The following is a 24767-nucleotide window of genomic DNA, read 5'->3' as shown; positions in this document are numbered from 1 at the left end:
CTGGGAGCTCAATCTGTTTTTCTCTGCTGGTTATTCGTTCACTGTTCAAGATCCAACTTTTCTTTTCATCATTCATTCATTCAAGATTGACTGAGTACTAATGGAGGCAGGACTGTCCGGCAGGCCTGGGGGGACCCAGGGAGGAATTCAGGAATGAGTATCTCATGGAACAGAGGCAGAAGCTTGTGGGTGGCAATCCTGCAAGGCAGACAGGGGCAGCCAGACAAGGGAGGCAAAGACGGGCTGGGGGGCTGGGGAGGGGCGCCTGTGACTGCTGGGCATCCATGAGACTGGGACATCAATCATCACTTACTAGCTCAGCACACCAGACAAGGGCTGTAGAATGATCAGGCTCTGGGGGCTTCAGTCAGCCTCAGACCTTGCCACCATCTTTGAGCCAAGAACTCAGAGAGGCAGAACACGTGTACTAGCAGCTGTAATACAGGACCGGGTCGGGTGCATGTCTGCTGGGCAGCACTGAGGATGAATGACTGGCTGAATTTACAGCAGAGGGGGCATCTGATTTAGGCCTTGAGGGCTGAGCAGGTTGAAAGGCAGGGATTAGGGAGAGGGAAGGGCCTTCAGAGAGAGGGTTCAGTGTGAGCCCAGGTGTACAGGTGAGGAGTACTGTGATCAGGGACAAAAGCACGGGAGAGAGAGAGCAAGGGATTATTTATTCCAAAAGCCATGGTGTGAGATCCTGGCTCTTGGGTGCCAGGCTGGGAGCTTTGACTTTCTGCCCTGGGCAATGGGGAGCCATGGAGGGGTGGGATATAATCAGATGTGAGGTCCCGATGGAGGTAAAGAGAGTCAGTTCGGAGGCTGCTGCAGTGTCAGGCCAATGCTGAGGAGGCCTGCGCTGGAGCGTGGCCGAGAGCATGCAGAAAAGCAAGGGCTAGAGGTAGCTGGGAGCCAAGAATTCCCGTGTGGAGCTCTCCCTGCCCCTTGAGCTGGGGGTTCCTGGCTGGCCTGTGAGATTCCGAGTCTTGCCTGCCTGGGTCCCCTCCCTGTGGGCACTTCCTCTGGATGTTCAGGGAGGGTCTGTGGCTGCTGGGACAACAGAGCCTGGAGAGGTGAAACCACATTGAGCGCCTGGGGACCGGTGGGTGCAGGCGGTGTGCATGGCAGCTAAAATGCTCTTTGTCAAACAGCTCTTGGAGAGGCCAGGGTGGCAGGTTACAAGTAGAAGCAAACCGAGGTCCCAGGCTACCCACAGAGCACCACAGGGCTGAGAGGAACCCAGGAGGAGACAAAATAAGGGATGAGCCTTTGTTCCTAAAAATGGAAGATGAGCTCAGTTACAGAGAATTTTTCTTTAGCTATTTATTTTGCCTACCTGTATAGTCTATTTTTCTCTCTCCAGTGACTATGTCTTTTTTTGTGCCATTAAAAATATTAAAAGGGGCTTGGTGCCCGTAGCTCAGTGTCTAGGGCACCAGCCCACATACACAGAGGCTGGCGGGTTCAAACCCGGCCCGGGCCAGCTAAACAACGACAACTGCAACAACAACAACAAAAATAACCGGGCGTTGTGGCGGGCAGCTGTAGTCCCAGCTACTTAGGAGGGTGAAGCAAGAGAATCACTTAAGCCCAAGAGTTTGAGGATGCTGTGAGCTGGGACGCCATGGAACTCTACTGAGGGTGACATGGTGAGACTCTATCGCAAAAAAAAAAAAAAAAGTGATGATTGTTCTTCTTCATCATAACAACTGGGCCAGAGCCACATGGGTCAGATAGGCAGGTGCCACAGCCCCAGACCCTTTCTGAGATACCACGGAGGAGCTATCAGTGAAAAGCCCCTGTGTCTGGGGTCCTGCTTCCTCTCTCTGCTTTCGGCTGAACACCCATTGCTGTGCTCATGCCTCTGGAGAACATGCTTGTGTACACACGTATGCAGCCCAGTGCACGTAAGTCTTTTTTTTTTTTGTAGAGACAGAGTCTCACTTTATGGCCCTCGGTAGAGTGCCGTGGCCTCACACAGCTCACAGCAACCTCCAACTCCTGGGCTTAAGCGATTCTTTTCCCTCAGCCTCCCGAGTAGCTGGGACTACAGGCGCCCACCACAACGCCTGGCTATTTTTTGGTTGCAGTTTGGCCGGGGCCGGGTTTGAACCCGCCACCCTTGGTATATGGGGCCGGCGCCCTACCGACTGAGCCACAGGCGCCGCCCGCACGTAAGTCTTTGTATGTGCACAAGGGTCTATGCACGTCTTGTGTTTGTGCATGAGCAGGACTTCCACTGATACAATGGTCTAAGTGAAGGGCTGTGCCCTGCACAGCAACAGTGCCAGTCACTCTCACTACAGTGTGAATGGCACAGCTGAGCTTAACAAAACATTGAGGATGTAAGTGCTCCCAGGACCTGATGCCCAGGCTGCACCAGCCCCTCTCCCTCTGCTCTGCCCGGAGCATCCTGTTCGTGTGCGTATGCATACCTGGGTATGTTTTTATGTTGGTATATGTGTATGTGTGTCTGGGTATATGAGACTGTGTTTATATGCCTGTGTGTGTAGGCTCCTGTTTTGTGTGTCTGTATTTATGCCAGTGCCTGTGTATTTCTCTGGGAACACTTATTTGAATGTACTTATGTCTCTGTGGCCCTGTGACTATGAGCGGTCTATGAGTGTATGCGAGTGTATAAATGTGTGTGTGCATATGTCTGTGCCTTTGGGGTGCCTGTTTCTGTGTCTGTTTGGTTGAATGTTGGTGTGGGAGACGGGGAGAGAATGGTGGGGACCTAGGTGCTGTGCTGGGCGGCCGTGGCCGTCCTAAACTTGGGGCAGCTTCCTTTACCTCCCATTCCCTGAGCGCTGTCTCTCCGTCCACAGGAGTGCTGCTGGATGTACAGAAGTTTTATCAGATCAGTGACAGCAAGGCTGGTTTGCTTCAGACTGGTAAGGAGGGAATCCTTGGCCTTGGGGCTGCAGCCCAGGCTGGTGCTGGGGTGCAGCCCTTCAGTTCTGTGCCCAGCTCCTGCCCCACTGACACAGAGGATGGTTGGGGTCTGGGTGGGAAGAGGATTGGGGACGGCCTTGACTTGCCCTATTAGTCTGAGTGCAGGATGCTACGGGGAGAGCAGAGGGACAGGGGCTGGTGCAGCCCGGGCATCAGGTCCTGGGAGCACTTACTCACATCCTCAATGTTTATTAAGCTCAGCTCTGTACCAGTCTCCTGGGGTTGGAGAAATCTTGATGTGTGTTTGTTGTCCTCTCACAAACCAGAACACACACACAGATATGCAGACATATGCCCCACATGGGCTCAGAAGGGCTCTGGGCCCTAGAGAGCCTGACATCTGACCGCAGGGAGCAGGCGGGGCGGCTGGGGTCAAGAGGCACTAACATTGCCCCCTGCAGCGCCTGGATGGTGACGGACACGCACAGGTATTACATATCCACATGTCCACACATGCACACACTTGGTCGCAACTCATGGCACACATGTGTGCACACAGCTGGCCTATAACTAGCACACAAACAGGCTCCTCTCTCGTCCTAACAGTCCACTACTATCTCAATGCTTTAGAACAGGAATGTCCAACCTTTTGGCTTTTCTGGGCTACCCTGGAATAAGAAGACTTGTCTTATACAAAAGCTGATCAGTAAAAATAAAAAGACGTCCATACATGATTTTTGTGATATGCACCACCACAGATAAGCAAAAACTCCACACATAATCATCCCAATTATACAGCTGCCCATTCAGGAAGTCTTTCAAAATTGTTGAGCAGTTGCTAAGTTTTTTTCTTTCTTTTTTTTTTTTTACAGACAGAGTCTCACTTTGTCACCTGTTGGTAGAGTGATGTGGTGTCACAGCTCACAGGAACCTCAAACTCTTGGGCTTAAGTGATTCTCTTGCCTCAGCCTCTCTAAGTAGCGGGGACTCCAGGCACCTGCCACAATGCCTGGCTTTTTTTGTTTGTTTGTTTGTTTATTTTAGAGATGAGGTCTCCCTCTGGCTCAGGCTGGTCTGGAACTTATGAGCTCAGGCAATCCACCCACCTCGGCCTCCCAGAGTGCTGGGATTACAGGCGTGAGCCACCGTGCCTGGCCTAATTCCTAAGTTTCTGATCATTGATAACATGTATAGAAAATATGCACATCTAAGTAATAAAATGTCTTTTTTGATATTTTTTATTATAAAAGTAGAAGAAAAGTGGGCAACGTAAAACTAGTGGGATATATGGCATTGTATTTGAGAAACGAATGCATCAGTATCTGGTTCAGTGGGAGTAGTTGCAATTCTCAGTGCGTTCTCAAGGTGCTCATCAGATATTTTGGTTCTAATTTTATTCTTAATGTGTTTCATTCCTGAAAACAGTTGCTCACAAATGTAGGTGCTGCCAAAAAGCGACGACGTGAATAAGGCATGATTGTGAAGTGAGGGATATTTGTCCCTGGGAAGACGGGACCTGTAAAAGTCTAGTGAAGAGACATGATAACATATTTAAGTTGAATGTCAGATTGCAGCTCTATGCATTCCATTTGAAAATTGGCAGGTAACATATTTATGCTGACTGAAAATGGAGTTGCACATGCACAAAAATATTGATTTTTTTTTCTGGAAATCTTGAAATTTGTTTTCAAATTCTTGTGTCAAATCAAAAAGCAAGACTGCACATTTCAATTGTTCACCAGACTATGTTTAGCCAATCTGTTGAAATGCATAAATGCATAAAATTGTTTACCTTTAAGTTTGTTATAATTTCAGTTTCTTTCTTTCTTTTTTTTTTTTTTGAGACAGAGTCTCTGTCTCCTTCAGTAGAGTGCCGTGGCATCTTTACAGCTCACAGCAACCTCAAACTCTTGGGCTCAAGTGATTCTCTTGCCTCAGCCTCCCAGAGTGTTAGGATTACAGGCCTGAGCCATAGCCCGACCCATAATTTCAGTTTCATTTGAAACCTTGTTTTGAGACATTGTATCAATAAGTTGTTTTTCACCTTGAAGATGCAGGTTTAACTCATTAAAATGAGCAGTTAAATCCACTAAAAACGCTAAATCTGTAAGCCAGTTTTCATCAAGCTAATGCACAAATTTTTTTTTTATTTTTATTTTTTGTTGTGGTTTTTGGCCTGGGCTGGATTTGAACCCATCACCTCTGGCATATGGGACTGGCGCCCTACTCCTTGAGCCACAGGTGCCACCCCTCACAAATTTGGTTTTTGATACCATAAACGACTTGATAACATTTTGCAAATTACCAAATCTTTTTAGCATTTGGCCTTGACTTAGCCATCTTATTTCCCAAATGAGGTCCTCATAGCCAGAATTCATGCATTTTTAATTTTATTATTTTATTTTATGTTTTGCAGAGACAGAGTCTCATTTTGTTGCCCTTGGTAAAGTGCTGTGGCATCACAGCTCACAGCAACCTCCAGCTCTTGGGCTTAGGTGATTCTCTTGCTTCAGCCTCCCGAGTAGCTGGGACCACAGGTGCCCGCCACACCGCCCACCTATATTTTTGTTGCAGTTTGGCCGGGGCTGGGTTTGAACCTGCCACCCTCAGTATATGGGGCCGGCGCCCTACTCACTAAGCCACAGATGCCGTCCCATCATCCATACTTTTAAGGAATTCTGGGAAATGGTGATTGAATCATCACCAGTCTTTCATTTTTAAAGCTTTTGCACATAAATTTTCTTGATGTACTATGCAACGATACTTCAAACATGAGTTTTGGGTGGTAATTGCATTGTCTTCTATGAAATTTTACAGGATCCTCTTTTTTGCCAACCATCATGAGGGCACCATCAGTAACTATACCAGATATGTTGACAGTGGACAAAGAAAATCACTTTAAGATATTTTTTACTGCTTCATATTAATCTCTTGATTTAGTTCTGCCTTTTAATGGCACTAAAGAAATTATTTCAATACCTCGAATAAAAATGGAAAGTTGAGGCTTGGCACCCATAGCACAGTGGTTAGTTATGGCGCTGGCCACATACACCAAAGCTGGCAGGTTTGAGCCCGGCCCGGGACTGCTATAAACAACAGTGACAATTGCAACCAAAAAATAGCTGGGTGTTGTGGCAGGCGCCTGTAGTCCCAGCTACTTGGGAGACTGAGGCAAGAGAACCGCTTAAGCCCAAGAGTTGGAGGTTGCTGTGTGCTGTGATACCATGGCACTCTACCCAGGGTGACATAGTGAGACTCTGTCTCCAAAAAAAAAAAAAGGAAAGTTGAGCTGTATTTGTAGCATCAGTGCTGTCATCTGTCGCCAAAGCATAACATTTCAAATAAGCAGCTTTACTCTTCCAACTTCTTTCAATAGATTTTTCAGTTTCTTCAATTCTCCTGGGTATAGTCTGGTGAGACAAACTGATTTTTCTACTTTTCATAGAGCTGGGGTCTCACTTTTGCTCAGGTTGGTCTGGAACTCTGAGCTCAAGTGATCCTCCTGCTTTGGCCTCCCAGAATGTTAAGATTATAGGCATGAGCCACGGTGCCTGACCTGAGTTGCAACTTTATAAAAAAAATTTGTTGAGAAGACAGATGTTTTTTCAGTTCCTCTATTTTATCCTTATGACACAATCCTTTGAATGTGGCAGCATCTTTTTGCATTAATGCCTTTTTAAATTATAATGTTTGAAAACTTGCACAAACTCCCTATAAATTAAGCATAAAGCCTTACTATCAGCCTTGACAAAAAGGTAGTCATCTGTCTACTTTTCATTAAACAATCTTCCTTCATCCGCAGTTTTTCCTGGGTTCCGTTTTCTTTTGAGACCCTGTAGAAGCCATTCTGGGATTAAAGAAAATTATAATGGATAAGGGACTACATTTATTCTTATTACAAAAATGAATTGACAGGAAAACAGAAAGCAAGGTTTGGGACCTTCCACATCTCTGCTGCTGATGCAGGGTGAGGCAAAGGGCCAATTAAAAGGTGGGCAATGTGTGAGGCACTGTGGAGCACAGAAGTACCCCCCCCCCTTTTTTCTTCTTCTTCTTTTTTTTTTTTTCATTGCCCTCCTTGAGTGCGGTGGTGTCATAGCTCACAGTAACCTCAAACTCTTGGGCTCGAGCAATCCTCTTGACCCAGCCTTCTAAGTAGCAGGGACCATAGGCACCCACCACAACACTCCACTAGTTTTTAGTAGAAACCGGGTCTCATTCTTGCTCAGGCCCAACTCCTGAGCTCAGGCAATCCATCTGCCTTGGCCTCCCAGAGTGCTAGAATTAGAGGCATGAGCCACTGCATCGGCCTGAAAATACCCTTAAAAAGAATACTTATCTGTGCTGGGGGCGGTGGCTCCTGCCTATAATCCTAGCACTCTGGGAGGCGAAGTGGGGGTGGATTGTCTGAATTCATGAGTTCGAGACCGGCCTGAGCAAGAGTGAGCCTGTCTCTAAAAATAGCTGGGTGTTGTGGTGGGTGCCTGTAGTCCCAACTACTTGGAAGGCTGAGACAAGAGAATTGCTTGAGCCCAAGAGTTTGAGGTTGCTGTGAGCTATGACGCCATGGCACTCTACCAAGGGCGACAAAGTGACACTCTGTCTCAAAAAAAAAAAGCTGACCTGACTTCTACATAACATTGAATGTCTAATATTGCGATGGTAGGTTGAAATATTATTGGTAAGTGCTGCCTTGCCAAGTCACCACAAGCACATGTAACGTCTAATAGTGTCAATTAGACTCTTAGCACTTGGAAGGTAACACATTGCCATAAAAGTGAAGCCACAGATGCTTACAAATAACGAGAGCATATATATGTTTATTTTATGTGGCATCATGATAGGACATTGTTGTCTACAAAGTTCACAGTTGAGAATCGCACAGTCGAGTTCCACCAAAAAAAAATCACAAAAAATGCTTGTAATGTTTTAAGTAAGTTTATGATTTTGTGTTGGGCCCCATTTATAGCCATCCTGGGCTGCATGCAGCTTGTGGGCCATGGGATGGACACACCTGGTTTAGAACCTAGCTCTCGAACTGGGATACCAGTGCCTCTGGGGATACACAAAAACTTTCCAGCACCTACATGAACACAGAGAGTTTTGAGAGAGCCATTTCTAGATCCTGAAGCCCATATGTTCCTAAAATGGATCTGCCTGAGAACAGGTCTGTGTACAGCCCATGGTTCTCCTGTCTCACTTCCCCTTTTGCAATCACCTGCCTACCATTTTAAGCAGAAAGAGAATCCTTTCCCCCATCCTGGATACGCTGCTCTGGGTGTGTGAGCCTCCAGGGCATCAAACAGAGGGACCCTGCATGGACCCTTGGTTTTGCCAGGGAGGCCTTGGGAACATTCAGAGGGCATCAGGAAAAACACACGGAGGCGATTTCCTCCTGGCCACAAGCCTTATCTCAGTGTTCCTGTGGTGATGTCTACTATTTATCTATGAAATAGAATTTAGAGGTGAGATAGTGGTGTCTGGGATGGGTGTCAAGACATTTCTTTCAACAACAAAAAAATGGAGCCAACATTTTCTTACAATCAGTGTGATTTATGCAATTGGCTTGGCAAAGGAGGAGGGGCTTTACGGTTTGGGCTCTGCAGTGGGCCTTTCCTATAAATGGAATGAACTTGATCTGGAGCTCCAAGGGTTTGGATGAAAATATGGTTAAAAAGATACACAGTAACACTGGAAATCACATTCTTGGCAACTATTCAAACTTACGATAAGAACATTTTAAATTTCAGATGAAAATGTGCAAAGGAGTGCGTACTTCTATAAATTATAAGAGAAGTGAACAAGAGTCAGAAGACTACTACCTTTTTTTTTGGAGACAGAAGCTCACAGCAACCTCAAACTCTGGGCCTCAAGTGAGCCTCTTGCCTCAGCCTCCCGAGTAGATCAGACTACGGATGCCTGCCACTTGTTCTTAGACAGACCCATTTTTGGAATACATGCGCTTGAGGATCTAGAAATGGCTCTCTCAAAATACTTTGATCTTGTAGGCACTGGAAAGTTTTTGTGTATCCCTGGAAGCACCGATATCCTAGTTTGAGTGCTGGGGTCTCTCTGGCTCAGGCTGGTCTTGAACTCCTGAGCTCGAGCAATCCACCTGACTCTCAGAGTGCTAGGATTACAGCATGAGCCACTGTGCCCAGCCTTTGTTTCTTTTCTTAATCAGGCCCAGGCAAAGTTTGATTTTCAAGGTTCAATTTTTGAACATGCTGGCCCCTGGCTTGCAAGGCCGGCACTCTAACTACTGAACTTCAGCAGCCAGCTACGACCACTGCTTTAGAGAATGACTCTTTTCCAATTGCCTTTCTGCCTTAGGGCTGAGAGGCTGACAGCTGGTGCTGATCTTCTAGCCATATTTGTAGCCAAAGTGAGACTATCTTGGTGCAACCTTCTTGATTAAATAGATAATGGTAGTTGAGTCAACATTTCCCTTCACTGATTTTTACTGTGTTGGTCAGGATTATTGCTGTGAGGCCCCTAGCCATGGAGGGGAAGAGAGAGAGAGCAAGTACGTGTATATGTGTGTGTGTGTATGTGTGTGTTTGAGAAGGGAAGTATCATTTTTGTAGCAGCCTACAAAGGTTTGTAGAAAGGCTAGAGGGCTTGGAGGCTTGATGACCAGGCTGATCTCTGGTGAGCCCAAGTGAGTCTCTTCACCTTTCTGGGTGGCCATGTGGCCCTTAGACCCATTCTGCTATTTATTCACAGGGATACAGGAAGGGAGAAACTGATAATTGAGAGTTTGGTCAAGTTCTAAGAAAGGGTGGGGCCAGGAACTGGGGCTCATGCATAGCACTACAGAAGGATCGTTTGAGGCCAGGCGTTTAAGACCAGTCTGAGCAAAAGCAAGACCTGAGTCTACAAAAAATAAAAAATTAGCTGGGTGTGGTAGTGCATACCTGTAGTCCCAACTAATCAGGAGGCTGAGATAGGAGGATTGCTTGAGCCCAGTGAGCTACGATGACCCCACTGTACTCTAACCTGCTGACAGAGAGAAATCCTGTCTCAAAAAACAAAAACAAACAAACAAACAAAAAAAAACAGTTGGGTGTGGTGGCTCACATCTATAAGCCTAGCAGTCTGGGAGGCCAAGGCGGGTGGATTGCCCCGAGCTCAGAGGTTTGAGGCCAGTCTGCGCCAGAGTGAGATCTCCGTCTCTACAAAAAACAAAACAAAAACGGTCATTGTGGCGGGCACCTATCCTCCCAGCTACCTGGGAGGCTGAGGCAAGAGAATCAGTTCAGTCCAAGAGTTGGAGGTTGCTGTGAGCTGTGATGCCACCGTACTTTACGGAGGGCCACAAAGTGAGATTCTGTCTCAATAAAAAAAAAAAAGAGAGAGAGAGAGAGAGAGATCTGGAGGGGTGGGAGGTGGGGAGAGGCAGTGGTCAGCTCCCTCTCCATGGGATAAAGAGGCTGCTGGAGTTAATTAATAATATTTATTTATTTATTTATTTTTGAGACAGTGCCTCAAGCTGTCACCCTAGGTAAAATGCTGTAGCATCATAGCTCACAGCAACCTCCAACTCCTGGGCTTAAGCGATTCTCTTGCCTCAGCCTCTCAAGTTGCTGGGACTACAGGCGCCCTCCACAATGCCTGGCTGTTTTTCGGTTGCAGCGGTCATTGTTGTTTGGCAGGCCCGGGCTGGATTTGAATCCGCCAGCTCAGGTGTATGTGGCTGGTGCCTTAGCTGCTTGAGCCACAGGCGCTGAGCCTAATTAATAATATTTAAAACTAACATTGACTTGGGCCTTATCATGTGCCAGGAACTATTCTAAGTGCTCCAAATATAAACTTATTTAACCTTTACAACAATCCCATGAGGCATGTATGTATTATTATGACCATTTTACAGATGATAAAACTGAGACTCAGAGAGGTTATGGGACTTGCTGAAGCTCAGGTGTGAATCTGGTAAGTCTCCTCCAGCGTCCGTCTTCTAACTCTGTGATCATTAACTACTCTCACCATGTCACAGAGATGACTTGAATTTGGAGATGTTAGGAATGAGGACTGCCTGCCTTCCCCTTGGGAGGAGCACCTGCAAAGGGTGCAGATTCACAGAGCATTTGCAGACTTAAGGCATTTATATCCTGCAAATGATTTCTGCATATGGGGAATATGAGAAAATATTTTATGACCTTTGGGTAAAGAAGATGGCCATAAACAAGACATGAAACAATCCCTCCCCCAGATGAATAAATTTGACTCCATAAAAGCTAAATATTTCTGTATGATGATGATTGAAACTATACAATTAGTAATAATAATAGATAACATTTATTGGGCATTGCCATAAAGCCATTCAGATGACTTTCATATGCTTTGTTTTGTTTAATCCCCTCAATAATCGTGTAAGGGAAATATTATTATTATTATGTAATTGATGAAAAGAGAATGTGGACAGTTAAGAAATTTGCCCAAGATCACATAGGGAGAGAGAGATGAGCCAGGATTTAACCCAGGTAATCTAGTCCCCAAACTTGTATTTTGTTTTCTTGGTAGAGTGCTGTGGGATCTTCATAGCTCATGGCAACCTCAAATTGTTGGGCTCAAGAGATCTTCTGGGCTCAGCCTCCCGAGTAGCTAGAACTACAGATACCTGCCATGATGCCTCACCTAGTTTTTCTATTTTTAGTAGAGACAGGGGTGGAGGGATGAGGGGAGTGTCTCACTCTTGCTCAAGCTGGTCTCCAACTCTTGAGCTCAAGCAATCCGCCCACGTTGGCCTCCTGAGGTTTTTTTTTTTTTGTAGAGACAGAGTTTCACTTTATCGCCCTCTGTAGAGTGCTATGATGTCACAACTCACAGCAACCTCCAGCTCCTGGGCTTAGGTGATTCTCTTGCTTCAGCCTCCCGAGCAGCTGGGACTACAGGTGCCCACCATAATGCCCAGCTATTTTTTTGTTGCAGTTTGACTGGGGCCGGGTTTGAACTTGCCACCCTCGGTACATGGGGCTGGCACCCTACCCACTGAGCCACAGGTGCCGCCCTGGCCTCCTGAGTTTTAAGATTACAGGCATGAGCCACACACCCAGCCCAGAATGTGCATTTTTTTTTTTTTTTTTTTTTTTTTGAGACAGAGCCACAAGCTCTCACCTTGGGTAGAGTGCTATGACATCACAGCTCACAGCAACCTCTAACTCCTGGGCTCAGGTGATTCTCTTGCCTCCACCTCCCAAGTAGCTGGGACTACAGGTGCCCACCACAATGCCCGGCTACTTTTTTTTGGTTGCAACAGTCATTGTTGTTTGGCAGGCCCAGGCTGGATTCAAACCTGCCAGCTCAGGTGTATGTGGCTGGTGCCCTAGCCGCTTGAGCCACAGGCACTGAGCCAGAACTTGCATTTTTAATTCTTAAATTTCCAAAATTTATTAGAAGTCCAACAATAGCCCAATTAAAAAATTTGGGCAGAGAACACAGCATAGCAATTGTTGCTCTATATCACTGGGAATAAAGACAATGGAGAGTAAAACCTTAGCAAGATGCAATTTGTTTTTCAATGGCATTTAGATGAACAAAAATAAAATGATGGTCATATGCAGCCTTTTTTGAGGCCTATTTTGGCAGTAGCTATTAAAATGTTAACTTCCATTGACACCAAAGCTCGTTCTCCATGGACTATTAGGTTGAATCATATTTAATTGTCATTTTTGTAGGTCAAAACTGCCCTAATTTCCTCAATTACATGTGGCTCAACCAGATACTAGAACAGGTCATGGGGGAGGGGGAGGAGCCTGAGCTCGGAAGAATCTAGGCATTCACTGGGTTCAGAAAATGTCAATCATCTGTACTCAGTGAACGGAGACCCAGGTCCTGGGAGTAGTCCTCCAATGCCTAAGGCTCTTGGACCACAGGACCAGGTTGAGGAGTGTCCACGCCATCCTACCCATCTGCTGTCTGTCCCAGCTGGGAGGCAGGGACTCACCGTCCTCCGAGGGCGGAGGTGATCTTATTCAAGGAATGGAAATTGTGTGTGCATTTATCCATATGGCATATAGTCATGCAAAAACGTAGCAGTTTCTTTATCCTTACCGAATGGCAAACATGTTCATTAATCCAGTTGCCAATATTAATAAGAGTTTACTTTTAAAATGGTATAAATACAGCTGTGTCCAGGGAATATTTTACCTACTCAGGAAAACCAACTCTTTGGGCAGCACCTGTGGTTCAGTGAGTAGGGTGCCGGCCCCATATACTGAGGGTGGCGGGTTCAAACCTGGCCCGGCCAAACTGCAACAAAAAAATAGCCGGCGTTGTGGCGGGTGCCTGTAGTCCCAGCTACTCGGGAGGCTGAGGCAAGAGAATCGCCTAAACCCAAGAGCTGGAGGTTGTTGTTGCAAGGGCGATAAAGTGAGACTCTGTCTCTAAAAAAAAAAGAAAAAGAAAGAAAGAACTCTTTCCCAGCCTCCTGGAATGATCACTGGCTTATAGTCAATGTGCTCTAAACTGTCCTCATCTGCTGGTCACAGAAGGGCCCAGGCTGACGTCCCTTTCCTTCTCTATCCCCACCCTGCAGGTGTTTAAGTGAAGAATTAGATCAGTCTCAATATCCAAGCTCACAAGGGTCACATGACACACACACGCACGCATGCTCGCACACACATATTTTTTGAGCCAGGTATTACTTTCTTGCCCAGGTAGAGTGCAGTGGCATCAGTGTAGCTCACTGCAGCCTCAAACTCCTCAAATCCTCTTGCCTCAGCCTCCCAAGTAGCTGGGACCCGCCACCACACCAGGCTCATTTTTCTATTTTTTGTAGGGGTGGGGGTCTTGCTGTGTTGCTCAGGCTGCTCACTTGTTCTTGTAAAGCTAGGAGACTAGCATTGCCCCACGCGGGCCTCTCCACACTCATTCTTATCTCACCTTTGTCAGCCTGGGAAAGAGGAGTCCATGTCTCCAGTATTGGAGAGCTGCTCAGAGAGGATGCATGTGAGCAGGTGGCAGAGCTGGCATTTGGTCCTGGGTCCAGTCCTCATATTGTCCTGGATTTGGGCATATTGGATGAGGACTGTGAGATCTACCTTATCTTTTTCTCTTTATGCCCTGGGCCCACTGTCAAGTTGCCCACATGTGGTCTCCGAGTCAGGCCCCTTCCCTGGGTCTGCTGGTCTGTGTGCCCACCCACTGTTGAGGGGAGCTCTAGGCCACCCCTGTGTGTGTTTCTTCCAGTCTTCATCGGCTGCCTGCTGCTGTCTGCACCAGTGTTTGGCTACCTGGGCGACAGACACAGCCGCAAGGTCATGCTGAGCTTTGGGATCCTGCTCTGGTCAGGGGCTGGCCTCTCCAGCTCCTTCATCTCCTCCAGGGTAAGTGCCCACACGTCTGCCCAGGCCCCTGAGGACCTTCCCCTACTTGCTTTCTGCCTGATCCAGCCCTGTTAGAGCGTGATGGGGATGGTTCTGCTCCTTCCCTGGCTCTGGCTGGCTCAGGGATTGCACTCCCCAGGCTGGGAGAGGAGGTGAGGGCACAGCCTCTAGGCCTGAGCCCAGGTAGGGCAGAACCGGTTAGACTTTCTTAACCAGAGGAGGCTTCCTCTCATGCTGCCCTCAGCCTCACTTCTGCCTGGCTATGCTGGGGGAAATAGCTACTGTCTTGGGGAACTGGCCTGGTTAGCAAGGGCAAGACCCAGGAGAAGGAAGGGGCAGGGTGGCCGTAGGCACCAGCAGGGGGCACCCATGTGATTTCAGGAACCTGCAGGGGGAGGTTAGTGAAGGGGTCTATAGCCCTGATCCCTTTTCCGTCTTCTGTGAGCTTGTGTCACGAGGTCCCCTTGGCCCTTCTGACAAATTCTCTGGTCCCTTGCCCTGTGGGTGATTTCTGGAACTCACCATGGTCTTGTGCCCGGCTTGCCTAGTATTCCTGGCTCTTCTTCCTGGCCCGGGGAGTCGTGGGCACGGGCACAGCCAGCTACTCTACCATCGCACCCACCATCTTGGGTGACCTCTTTGTAAGGGACGAACGCACCTGTGTGCTGGCCATCTTCTACATCTTTATCCCTGTTGGAAGGTTGGTATCACCCCTGCTCCACCTCCCCAGGTGGTAAACTGCTCTGATTCCCAAAGGATATGGGCATATTGGATGAGGACTCCCAAAGGAATCAGAGCAGGGCTGGTGAGGGCAAGGAGAGGTCAAACTAAGAGAGGAGAGTTTGAGTCCCAACACTGCTCCTTCCTCACTATGTCAGTTTACTGTTCTGAGCCTCAGTTTCCTCATCTATAAATGGGGCAATACTGCCAATGAAGGGACTGTGGTGAGGAGTAGAGGTAAGAAGGAGGCTCTTGCGGGTTAGTATACTCTCAGAGGAGTAAGAAAAAGCAGTGTGACAGTGTGGCCTGCTCAGGCAGGATGGGATAGGGTGGGGTTTGCAGCCATGTCCTTGAGCTCTGACCCAGGTTTCCTGAACTTGCCTGACTAAAGCAGGGCTGCACTTTGGGCATGAGGGTGGTGGGTATGTATTTTCATATGGGAAGAGAGTGGTGCTGGGGGGTAGGCCAGGAACCAGAGGTGACTTGACCAAGGGCAGTGGACATCTGGGCCTCATGGGCAGAGAGCCAGCTCCCTGTAGTGGGGGCACCTTGGGTCAGGCTGGCCTCGGGGCCTGCCTCCCAGCCTCCCACCCCAGGGAGCTGGCTCTCTTGCCACTCACGACCTCTCTCCCTCACCCCTCTGTTGCAGTGGTCTGGGCTATGTGCTGGGCTCGGCCGTGATGCAGCTCACTGGAAAGTGGTATTGGGCCCTCCGAGTGAGTCCAGCTTCCTTTTCTTCCCTCTGCTTTCCCCCTGGGCCAGCAGGGACTTTCCAGCCTTGGGTGACCTTTGCCACTTGGCATAGTCAGACATTGGCAGGGGGTGGCCAGACATTGGCAGCTTTGGATATTTGGGACCTCAGATGGAAAGGTGACTATGGAAGTTCTGGCCCTGGGCGCACAGGCTGCTCAGTTTATCAGCCAAATGATTTCAAATAAGTCATCTTCCTCTTTGGAGCCTTGGTTTGCCTATCTGTAAAGTGGAGGTAGCAAATGCTACCTATGAAGCTTGAAGATTAATGAGACAGGGGATAGAAAGTTCCTTATCCAGGGCCAGGACACATAGTAGGCTGATAACTAGGGTTACTCAGTCGTTGAGCGAGGACACCTAGGAAAATACCTCATGGGCCTGGTTGGGGCTGCAGCTGTCATTGGCTCTGGCTGGGGCACAGATATAAATGGATCAGTCCTGTGGGAGTGCAGATCTCTGCAGAGCTGTCCCTGTGCCAGGGAACTGCCTTGGAAGCCACAGAAGCCAGAGTTGGGGCCTTGGGCATGGGGTAGGCTTCAAGGAGGCAGGTGTGACTTGGTTTGAATGAGCATTTCTCATGGTCTGAGCTGTGTGGAGTCTGTCCCAAGGCAGGTAGAGAGGTCCTCATCTTGGAGGCTGAGCAGGGGGACCACAAAGAGAGGACCTAGGGCAGGACAGTGTGGCAGATAGAGGCATGGGTCTGGAAAAGGGCCAGTTCTCAGGGCAGCAAGTACTCAGTAGTCAGGCCTCCCATAGTGGACAGACATGGGTATCAAATCAAGTCCTGAAGGGATCCCACTCACCAGAAAAGCTATAGGGGTGAGAGGTGAATAGCAGTGGTGTGCGCAGTCATCCCCCCAATTGCCCAGGGAAGTCTGACGCTGGGTTGTGGAAGCATGTGACCCTCAGCTCCTGGGTGCTCCTGTCCCTAGATCATGCCTTGCCTGGAGGCCGTGGCCTTGATCCTGCTCATCCTGCTGGTTCCAGAGCCACCCCGGGGCGCTGCTGAGAAGCAGGGGGAGGTGACCCTGGAGGGTCTGCGGAGCAGCTGGTATGAGGACATCAGATACCTGGGGAGAAAGTGAGTGCTCCTGCTCCCCCTGCAACCCACAGAAGACCCTCTGTCTGCCCCAGCATCACTGACCTCCCTCCCCTTGGTTGTCCCAATGTTCATGCCCTGTTCTTCCCTGACATGTCCCTCACCCATTTAGGGCTCAGACCCCATCCCCTCACCACGTGACAGAAATACGGACAGAGAGAAAGGCAGGCGGTATGAGCTCCAGCCTGGCCTCTGCCACTGCCTCATCCTTAAATGACCCCAAGACTGAGAGTCTCACTTTCCTAGTTTATTCAATGGGTATAATTTTCCAGCCTTGCCTGCTGTCGGGGTTGCTGGGAGGATACTGAGAGTTAGTCACTCACCACTCCAAACCTCACAGGAGTGTGTCCTCCTCTATTCTCAGCCCCCATGGTTCACTGCAGCACAGGGGTGGCAGGACCCTGTTTGTTACAGAGCTGTGAGATGGTTGAGGGGCTCAAAGGAAGCTGGGGCAGGCAGGGACAGCTTCCTGAGGCCTCAGGATGGAGAGATTTAGTACTGTAGAGAGGAAGGAGGAAGTCACAGCATGAGGAGAGGTGTAGAGGTGGGCTGGGTGGGGAGGGGTCTCAGAAATGTCAGGGAGGCTGGAGCCTGTGGTGCAGGGGGGATGGGGTACGAATAGGCCCCTTCAGCCTCCACATTCTTCCAACTTCAGCCAGTGCACCTTCTCTTGCAGCTGGAGTTTTATGTGGTCAACCCTGGGAGTGACTGCTATGGCCTTTGTCACTGGAGCCCTGGGGTTCTGGATCCCCAAGTTTCTATTTGAAGCCCGTGTAGTTCATGGGCTACAGCTTCCCTGCTTCAAGGAGCCGTGCAGCAACCAGGACAGGTGAGGGCTCTGTAGGGGCCGGGGGCCTCTGGGCCAGCTTAGAGACTCTTGCTGAGGAGGTTCTGAGGTTCTGAGCTGAGAAACTCAGCCTCCTGGGGCACGTGGTTCTATATGAAGATGGCAGGGCTTAGGAGCCAGCTGGCAGATAGGAGCCCTGACTGAGCCCCTGCTGCCCTGGGTGGTCCTGGGCAGCTCCCTTGTCCTCTCTGGGAGAGACTCCCTATCTTCCCACTCTTGGGCTGTTTTAGGGGTCCAGAAGGCACTGGAAGGGGGAAGGGTGAGGCTTCTGTGGGGTCCTGTGGGACATCAGGGGTCTCAGGCTACCGTCCTTTGCAGGTGCCATTAGTGTCCTCTGAGAGGTCATCCCATTTTACAAATCGCAAATCGAGGCCTCATCACGTCCCTGGTTTCGAGATTTCATGTGTGCATCCATTGGTCCCGTGAGACACCGTGTGTCCTGGAAAGCTGCTAGCTGGGTGGGGAGGTGCTGGCACTCTGCCCTCAGGGGATATCCTCTCCCACCTCCTGCCTGGCCATGCCTCCTGCCCTGCTATGCTTGGCTTCTGTCCCTACCACTTTCCACCCCATTCTCCCCAAACTCTAGCTACCTACTGATGTTAAGTCAAGATCCTCTTTTAACCCTCCCCTTATTTTTCTCCTCCTAGTCTTGGAGCCCTCTGGCCTCCTCCCCTGTGGCTGCCACTTTTTAGTCCTCTGCAGTCCCCTCTTCTCTGACCTTGCCCTGATGGGCTCCTGGGAGTTGCCCAGGGTTCTCTTCTGGCCACACCCTGTCTACCCGGTCCTCCTTCCTCTCTTTTCTTGCCTCTACTTGACTCCCTGATGCCCAGAGAGAGCTTTGTGTGATTTCCAGAATGTCCCTGGCTTCTCACTGTGTGTGTCTTTTGGCCCAGGTGTGTTTTAGGGGTCTAAAAAGCACTAGCAGGAGAAGGAGCCCACTATGGGCTCCTTCCTTCTTCCCTTCTCATCATTACGTGTTAAGCTTTTTTTACCGATCAGCCCCTATGCCAAGTCTCATACATGAAGAACCCTCTGTGGAAGGTATTCTTGTCATTCCTGTGTTACAAATGAGGAGATAGAAGATCAGAGAGGTTAAGTGACTTGCCCTGGGTCACACAGTGAACACATAACAGAGTCAGGATTCAACCTGTCTGACTCCAAAGCTGGTACTCTGAAGCTCTGCGTCTTATTGCCTCTGGAGGCTGTCTGTTGCTATTAATGGACCTGAGGGTCTCCCCACCTAGCTGGGAGTGGCTTTTTGGCACACAGCAGGTGCTCAGGGAAAGTTTGCAAATGAATGCATCGTATGAGACTACCATGTTTGTCTTGGCTGTGCAACAAGATAGTTCTTTTCACACAAGAGATGAACAAAACCCAACTGGATCCTAGAAGCTCCACAGCAGTTTGAAAAAGTGGAGGGAAAACAAGACCTGATGCCACTTCGCTTTTTAACTGGCTGTATAATCCTGGGCAAGTCACTTCCTTTTTTTGTTTTTGTTTTGAGACAAAGTCTGACTTTGTCGCCCTGGATAGAGTGCCATGGAGTCACAGCTCGCAGCAACCTCTATCTCTTGGGCTCAGGCGATTCTCTTGTCTCAGCTTCCCAAGTAGCTGGAACTGCAGGTGCCCGCCACAATGCCTTGCTATTTTTTTAGAGATGGGGGTCTTGCTCTGGCTCAGGCTGGTCTCGAATCTGTAAGCTCAGGCAATCCACCCGCCTCGGCCTCCCAGAGTGCTGGGATTATAGGAGTGAGCCATTGCGCCTGGCCAAGTCACTTCCCTTTTCTCAGCTCCAGCCTCATGGCTCTAACTCAGCCCCTTCACAGACCCCATGGGAGACACTGACCTGGGAGCATGTGTTAGTTTCCTCTGTAAAAAATCACCACAGACTTGGTAGCTTAAAACAACAAGAGTTTATTTTCTCAAATTTTGGAGGCTCCAAATCCCCTCGGTGAGCCAAAATCAAACATACCCTCTGGAAGCTCTGTGGGAGTCTTCTGTGTCTTCCAGCTTCTGCTGGCTACTAGCATTCCTAGGCTTTGGCTGCATCACTCCAGGCTCTGCCCTCAGGGTCACACCGCCTTCTCCTTGTCTGTCTCAAATCTCTCTCTGCTTCTATGCAATGAGGACACTTGTGATTGCATTTAAGGCTCACTTGGTTTTTTCTTTTTGTTTTTGAGACAGAGTCTCACTAAGTCGCCCTGGGGTTGAGTGTTATGGCATCATAGCTCACAGCAACCTCCAACTCTTGGGCTCAAGCGATTCTCTTGGGCTGATTCAGGGAATCTGGCAAGCACAGGGAAGTTTAGAGAGTTCCCAGGCATTTGTGTAGAGTGAGGGAGGGAAAGAGAGGAGAAGTTATATGGGCCAGCAGGGCCAGTCCCATCGGGCCATCAGTGCTGGCTGGGAGCTTGTTCAGAGGACAACAGGGAACCACTGGGGGCTGAAAAGATCTGGTTAGGTTTGTGTTTTCAAGAGTTCACGCTGGTCACAGATCCAGCTATCCCTTTGAGCTCCTTGAAAAGGAGGCTTGGGGGGCAGCACCTGTGGCTCAAAGGGGTAGGGCGATGGCCCCATATGCCGGAGGTGGTGGGTTCAAACCAAGCCCCGGCCAAAAACTACAAAAAAAAAAAAAGAAAGAAAAGGAGGCTTGGGTTGCAGAATGGAACAGGAAGATGAAGATGTAGATTCAAATCCTGACTCTGTCATTTACTAACTAGATAACCTTGACCTTAACCTTCCTCAGCCTCACCTTCCTAATTTGTCCATCTGGGAATTCAGGAAGGGATCAAAGAGTTCATTTGCTTAACACACATCTCTTGTGCGGCAGAATGCTCTAGGGTCAAAATAGTGAACCAAACCTGTGACTGTTCTCCAGGAATTCACAGGCTGGTGAATGACCCTAATAATAGAGATCCTAATAATGATCCGAATAATAGAGACACAGAAAGTGCTATGGGAACTGATGGGAATGAAGAGATCCGCAAGGGAACAGGGAAAGGCATTCCCAAAGAAGAGACATTTGGGATGGGTCTTGAAGAATGAGTAGGAGTTTGGTAGATAGAAAAACTGGTGAAAAGTGTTCCAGATGGAGGAATGAAAGCATGAGGTGGGGACCAGGGTGGGGAGAGCAATTAGTCTGGGGAAAGAGAATAGAGATGGGGCATGGGGTTGAAGTGAGCCAGATCATGAAGAGCCACGTACACTTTATGGAGTTAGGACCAACCAAGTCTGGTGGGTTTTTGAGAGCTGGTGGAGAATTTTAGGCAGGGCGTGGGAAGGGACATGGACAGGTCTGTGTTTTAGAAAGCACTCTTGGTGGGCCTATGTGGAGGCTAGTCTAGAGGGGCAGGTCTCCAAGGAGAGATGTGCAAGGGGAAACCACATGGTGTTGAAGCAGGTCTAGAAGTAGGGAGGAGAGGGCATGAAGGCAGGAGGCCATGCTTGGGAGGTGTCAGAGGCAGGGAGTGGAAGATGGGGCTCCGGGGGGAGTGTGTGGGCGAGGCTCAGATGGGGGCCAGTGTATCATAGGAGCTCACTAAAATGCATTCCTGTGCCCCTGTTCCTGTCAGTGTTGGGGCTGGGAGAGAAGAGTGGGGCCAGAATAGGACCCTAGAATTAAGATACCTGAGTTGGGCAGGTTTGGCTGGCGAGAGGTAGAGGTCACTGGGGATGAGGTGAGCCAGGGCTTGGGGTGCTGGGGTGCCACAACCCATGGCATTCCCGGGATGAGGCAGGAAAGAGGGTGGGGATGGGCAGGGGAAGACACCGTTTCCTGATCTGGGTCCCCAGGCTCAGGAGCATCAGTTAGGAGGGCAGAGGAAGGGTAGGTAAGGCTGGGGCCCACTGCCATGTTGCCTGTAGGTGTCAGATCATGTACCTGGATAGGTGGCTAGACCGCGGGCTGGTCTAGACACCTAGGATGAAGGGCGCTACCCTGACTTTACCGAGCTGACCAACCTTTCTCTGCTCTTCTACATCAGCCTGATTTTTGGGGTGCTGACCATTGTGACTGGCATCATTGGGGTCATCCTGGGAGCAGAGACTGCAAGGAGGTACAAGAAAATCAACCCCAGGGCTGAGCCCCTCATCTGTGCCTCCAGCCTGCTTGCCACAGCCCCTTGCCTCTACCTGGCTCTCATCCTGGCCCCCACCACCCTCCCCGCCTCCTATGTAAGTGAAAGTGAGGGCCCCTAGGGAGGTGGGCTGGTGTGGGTGGGGACTCCTGTTCATGTGGGCTCACACGGTGTCAGGTCCTCACGTAGCTTATGTCGACTGATCCCTCCTTCTGAGTAGAGCTTGTTAGCCCCATTTTACAGATGAGTAAAAAAACAAGAGACTTGGCAGGAGTCACACAGTGAGGAAGGGGCAGAACTGGAATATGAACAGAAAGCTTTCTGACTCTAAAGGGTGCTTCTCAGCTCCTGGTTAATGTGTTGATTGGAGATAACGGGACTCATTTCTTTCCAGGGCATGTTGTGAGCCCAAGAAGAAACAGGGTAATTCTTCCCAGCTTACAGTTGAGGAAAGTGAGGCCCAGAATTGGTCATAGCCAATTCATTACTGCTTTAAAGGGTGACAAGAGTGATAATATTAAGTTTTCCAAATCATTCCATCACATCCTTCACGCACCTCATACTCTGGTTACACCAGTGACACAGACACTCACACCTCCCAGCCTCTGCTTGTGTCCATTCCCTCCACTAAGGGCATCATTTCCTCTTCTGCACCTCCTGGAACCCTTGTCCTGCAGGACCCAGCTCAAAGGCCGCCTCCAAAAGCCTTCCCAGACCACCCTATACCTGCATCAGAATTCATGTTCCCATTTCAGCTCAACCCATGTCAGCTTCTGAAGCTAAGAAGTGTGTACAGGGTCCTTGACTCCCCACAGACCCAGCCCTGTCTGTCTCCCCAGATGGGAAGGGGCCACTGCTTCTGGGGAGAGGACTCCAGCCCAGCCGCAGCCAGATGGGCTGGTGCTTGACTTCCTGCCCCAGTTCCAAGGCCCCAGCCCCTGTTGCTGGAGACGAGGCTGCCTTGCACACGGGCTCATTAAGCAGGCTGGATTTGGAAAGCAAATTAACAATGGCTTTATTGTGTTCCTGCCAGCGGGGGTGGGTTTCCCACCTGTGACCAGGTCTAACAGCTTTCCCAGTCATACTGGTTAACTTAAAAGGCCGGTCCTGTGGAAAGCCAACCTTTGGTTCTACTGCCAAATAAAGCTTCTCTCCAGGACCAGAAAACTGCCCTGGGGAGAGAGGGATCTGTAGACGGGTTCCTTCCTCCTTGTTCCATCTTCTATCCCTCATCCTTGATGCTGCTCTTCCCCCCTGAGATTCTGACCCCTGTGGGGCTGAGCAGATGAGGGAGGATGACTAGAAACAGGCCAAATACTATATTGTTTTTGCTGTCAACGCCCTCCACGTGGCAGATGCTTCTGAGGGTGTTTTGGGGCCTCTGGTCTTGGCTTTTGCATTGTCCAATTCCTCCATGGGAGGGTTGCCTTTCTGACGGGGCCCTCCTGCCGGGTAAGGAGTCCTGGGGGCTCCTTCTCATGACTGTCAGGTTCCCCTCCATGGTATCCATTTGATCCTCTGGGCTCCCAGAGCTGCCCTCTCTCCTTATCCCTGCCCTTCAGACTATTCCATCTGCCCTCAGGCTTCCCCAGGGACTCAGATCTCAGGGTCCACGCTCCCTGAATGCCAGACAACATGCATCTGGGTGCCCTGAGGATGCCCTCTGTGAATACCCCTCAGGCCACCGGGTAGAAGAGGGTCAGCATTTAGCTGGTGTCCAGCCATGAAGAAAGGCCAAAGGCCAACCTTCCTGGCAAACGCTGCCTTCTCTCTGGGGGTCACCTGAAGACCCTCACTCGGCTTAGGGAAGAGATTCTTTTACTAAATACCCTCAGCCTGGCTCTCCAGCTTCTTTTATGCAAGCTGGCGGTGGCCACACAGGACAGTTCCTTCTCTCTCACCAAGTCCTGAAGATGTATCTGGAACCTCTCCCAAGGTGTGGGCACTGCTCATCTGCTGTCCTCAGCCTTGGGCTTTAGCGGAAATTTCTGGAAACCAGAAAAGTCTTGTTGTCATTCCCTCCTGCACGTGTTCCTGTTTTGTCCTTGGGATGCGTTGAGAAGGTTTTTTTCTCAACCCACTTGACAGATTGGAACATGAGGCTGAGACAGCAGTGGGCAAATAGTGGGACAGATAAACCTTCAGCTCAGCTCTGAAGACCCCAAAGTCTGTGTTCTTTGTGCCACATTGATCCTTGTCACCCCCTGTGGGAGAGAAACAGAGCCTGTCATACCCAAGCACTGATGAATGTCTTAATACCTATCAACTGAGGGAGCAGACAGTGGCTGGGGCCATCACTCTGGCTGGTGGGTGCTGGTGAGGGCTGAGGGGGCCTGGCCTTGCAGGGAAGCTGAGTCCCAGGCAGATGGAGGCCCCGTCAAAGGCCTGTCCTGCACCAGCTGGCTGGGGCTGGGGACCCCCTGCCAGCTCTGCTTCTGCCACTGCTTTGGTTGGCTCTGGGAAGCCGTTCCTTGGCTGTGTTTCGGGGACACAGCTGCCCTTCCCCACCCTGCAGCCTGGCGCATCTCCAGAGCTGGAAGGCTCATCTAGAAATGACATTGTGTCTTGGCTGACAAAACCAGCTTGAGAAACTCTTTTCTGGGCCTCCCCCAAGGCTGGGAGGCTAGAAGGTGCAGGACAGCAGGCAGGGTCAAGATATGTTCATGCTCTGTTGCTGAGACCCTGCTGGGCCTGGCATGGTGCCCAGCATGCTGAGCCCTGGGGGCAGAACTCCAGCCCTTAACAGGTGGTACAGGTCTTACCCCATCCCCATGGCTCTGTCTGTGCCTCTGTGATCCATTGGATGTTCCGACCTGTGATTTAGACTCCAACTTCTCCTCCCCACCCACCATCAGTCATAAAGCCCTAACATCTCCCAGATCTACCCTTTCCTCCCCACCCCTCTGCCCTGCCCTGGCATCCGATGGCACCCACTGGATGTTCTGATCTGAGATTTAGGCTCCAGCTTCTCTCCCCACACCTCCATTAGTCATAAAGCCCTAACATCTCCTAGATCTACCCTCTCCTCCCCACCCCACTGCCCTTCCCTGGCT

The 24767-nt window shown here is 49.8% G+C and overlaps 1 protein-coding gene across 1 annotated transcript in view; it reads left to right on the top strand.

Moving 5' to 3' along the window:
- The first annotated feature begins 2834 nt into the window (after positions 1-2834).
- SPNS3 (SPNS lysolipid transporter 3, sphingosine-1-phosphate (putative)) overlaps positions 2835-24767 on the top strand; it is a 43517-nt gene continuing 21584 nt past the window's right edge. The window contains exons 1-7 of the mRNA XM_053569357.1: positions 2835-2894; positions 14086-14222; positions 14771-14922; positions 15592-15658; positions 16625-16773; positions 17468-17620; positions 21622-21811. Coding sequence (XP_053425332.1) covers positions 14157-14222; positions 14771-14922; positions 15592-15658; positions 16625-16773; positions 17468-17620; positions 21622-21811 — 777 coding nt within the window. The 5' untranslated portion in view covers positions 2835-2894; positions 14086-14156. The remainder of the gene's footprint in view (positions 2895-14085; positions 14223-14770; positions 14923-15591; positions 15659-16624; positions 16774-17467; positions 17621-21621; positions 21812-24767) is intronic.

This window comes from Nycticebus coucang, chromosome 18 (genome assembly GCF_027406575.1).
Source record: "Nycticebus coucang isolate mNycCou1 chromosome 18, mNycCou1.pri, whole genome shotgun sequence".
NCBI classification, from domain to species: domain Eukaryota; kingdom Metazoa; phylum Chordata; class Mammalia; order Primates; family Lorisidae; genus Nycticebus; species Nycticebus coucang.
Note: the sequence above shows the minus strand (reverse complement) of the source record. Positions and strands in the feature narration are given on the sequence as shown.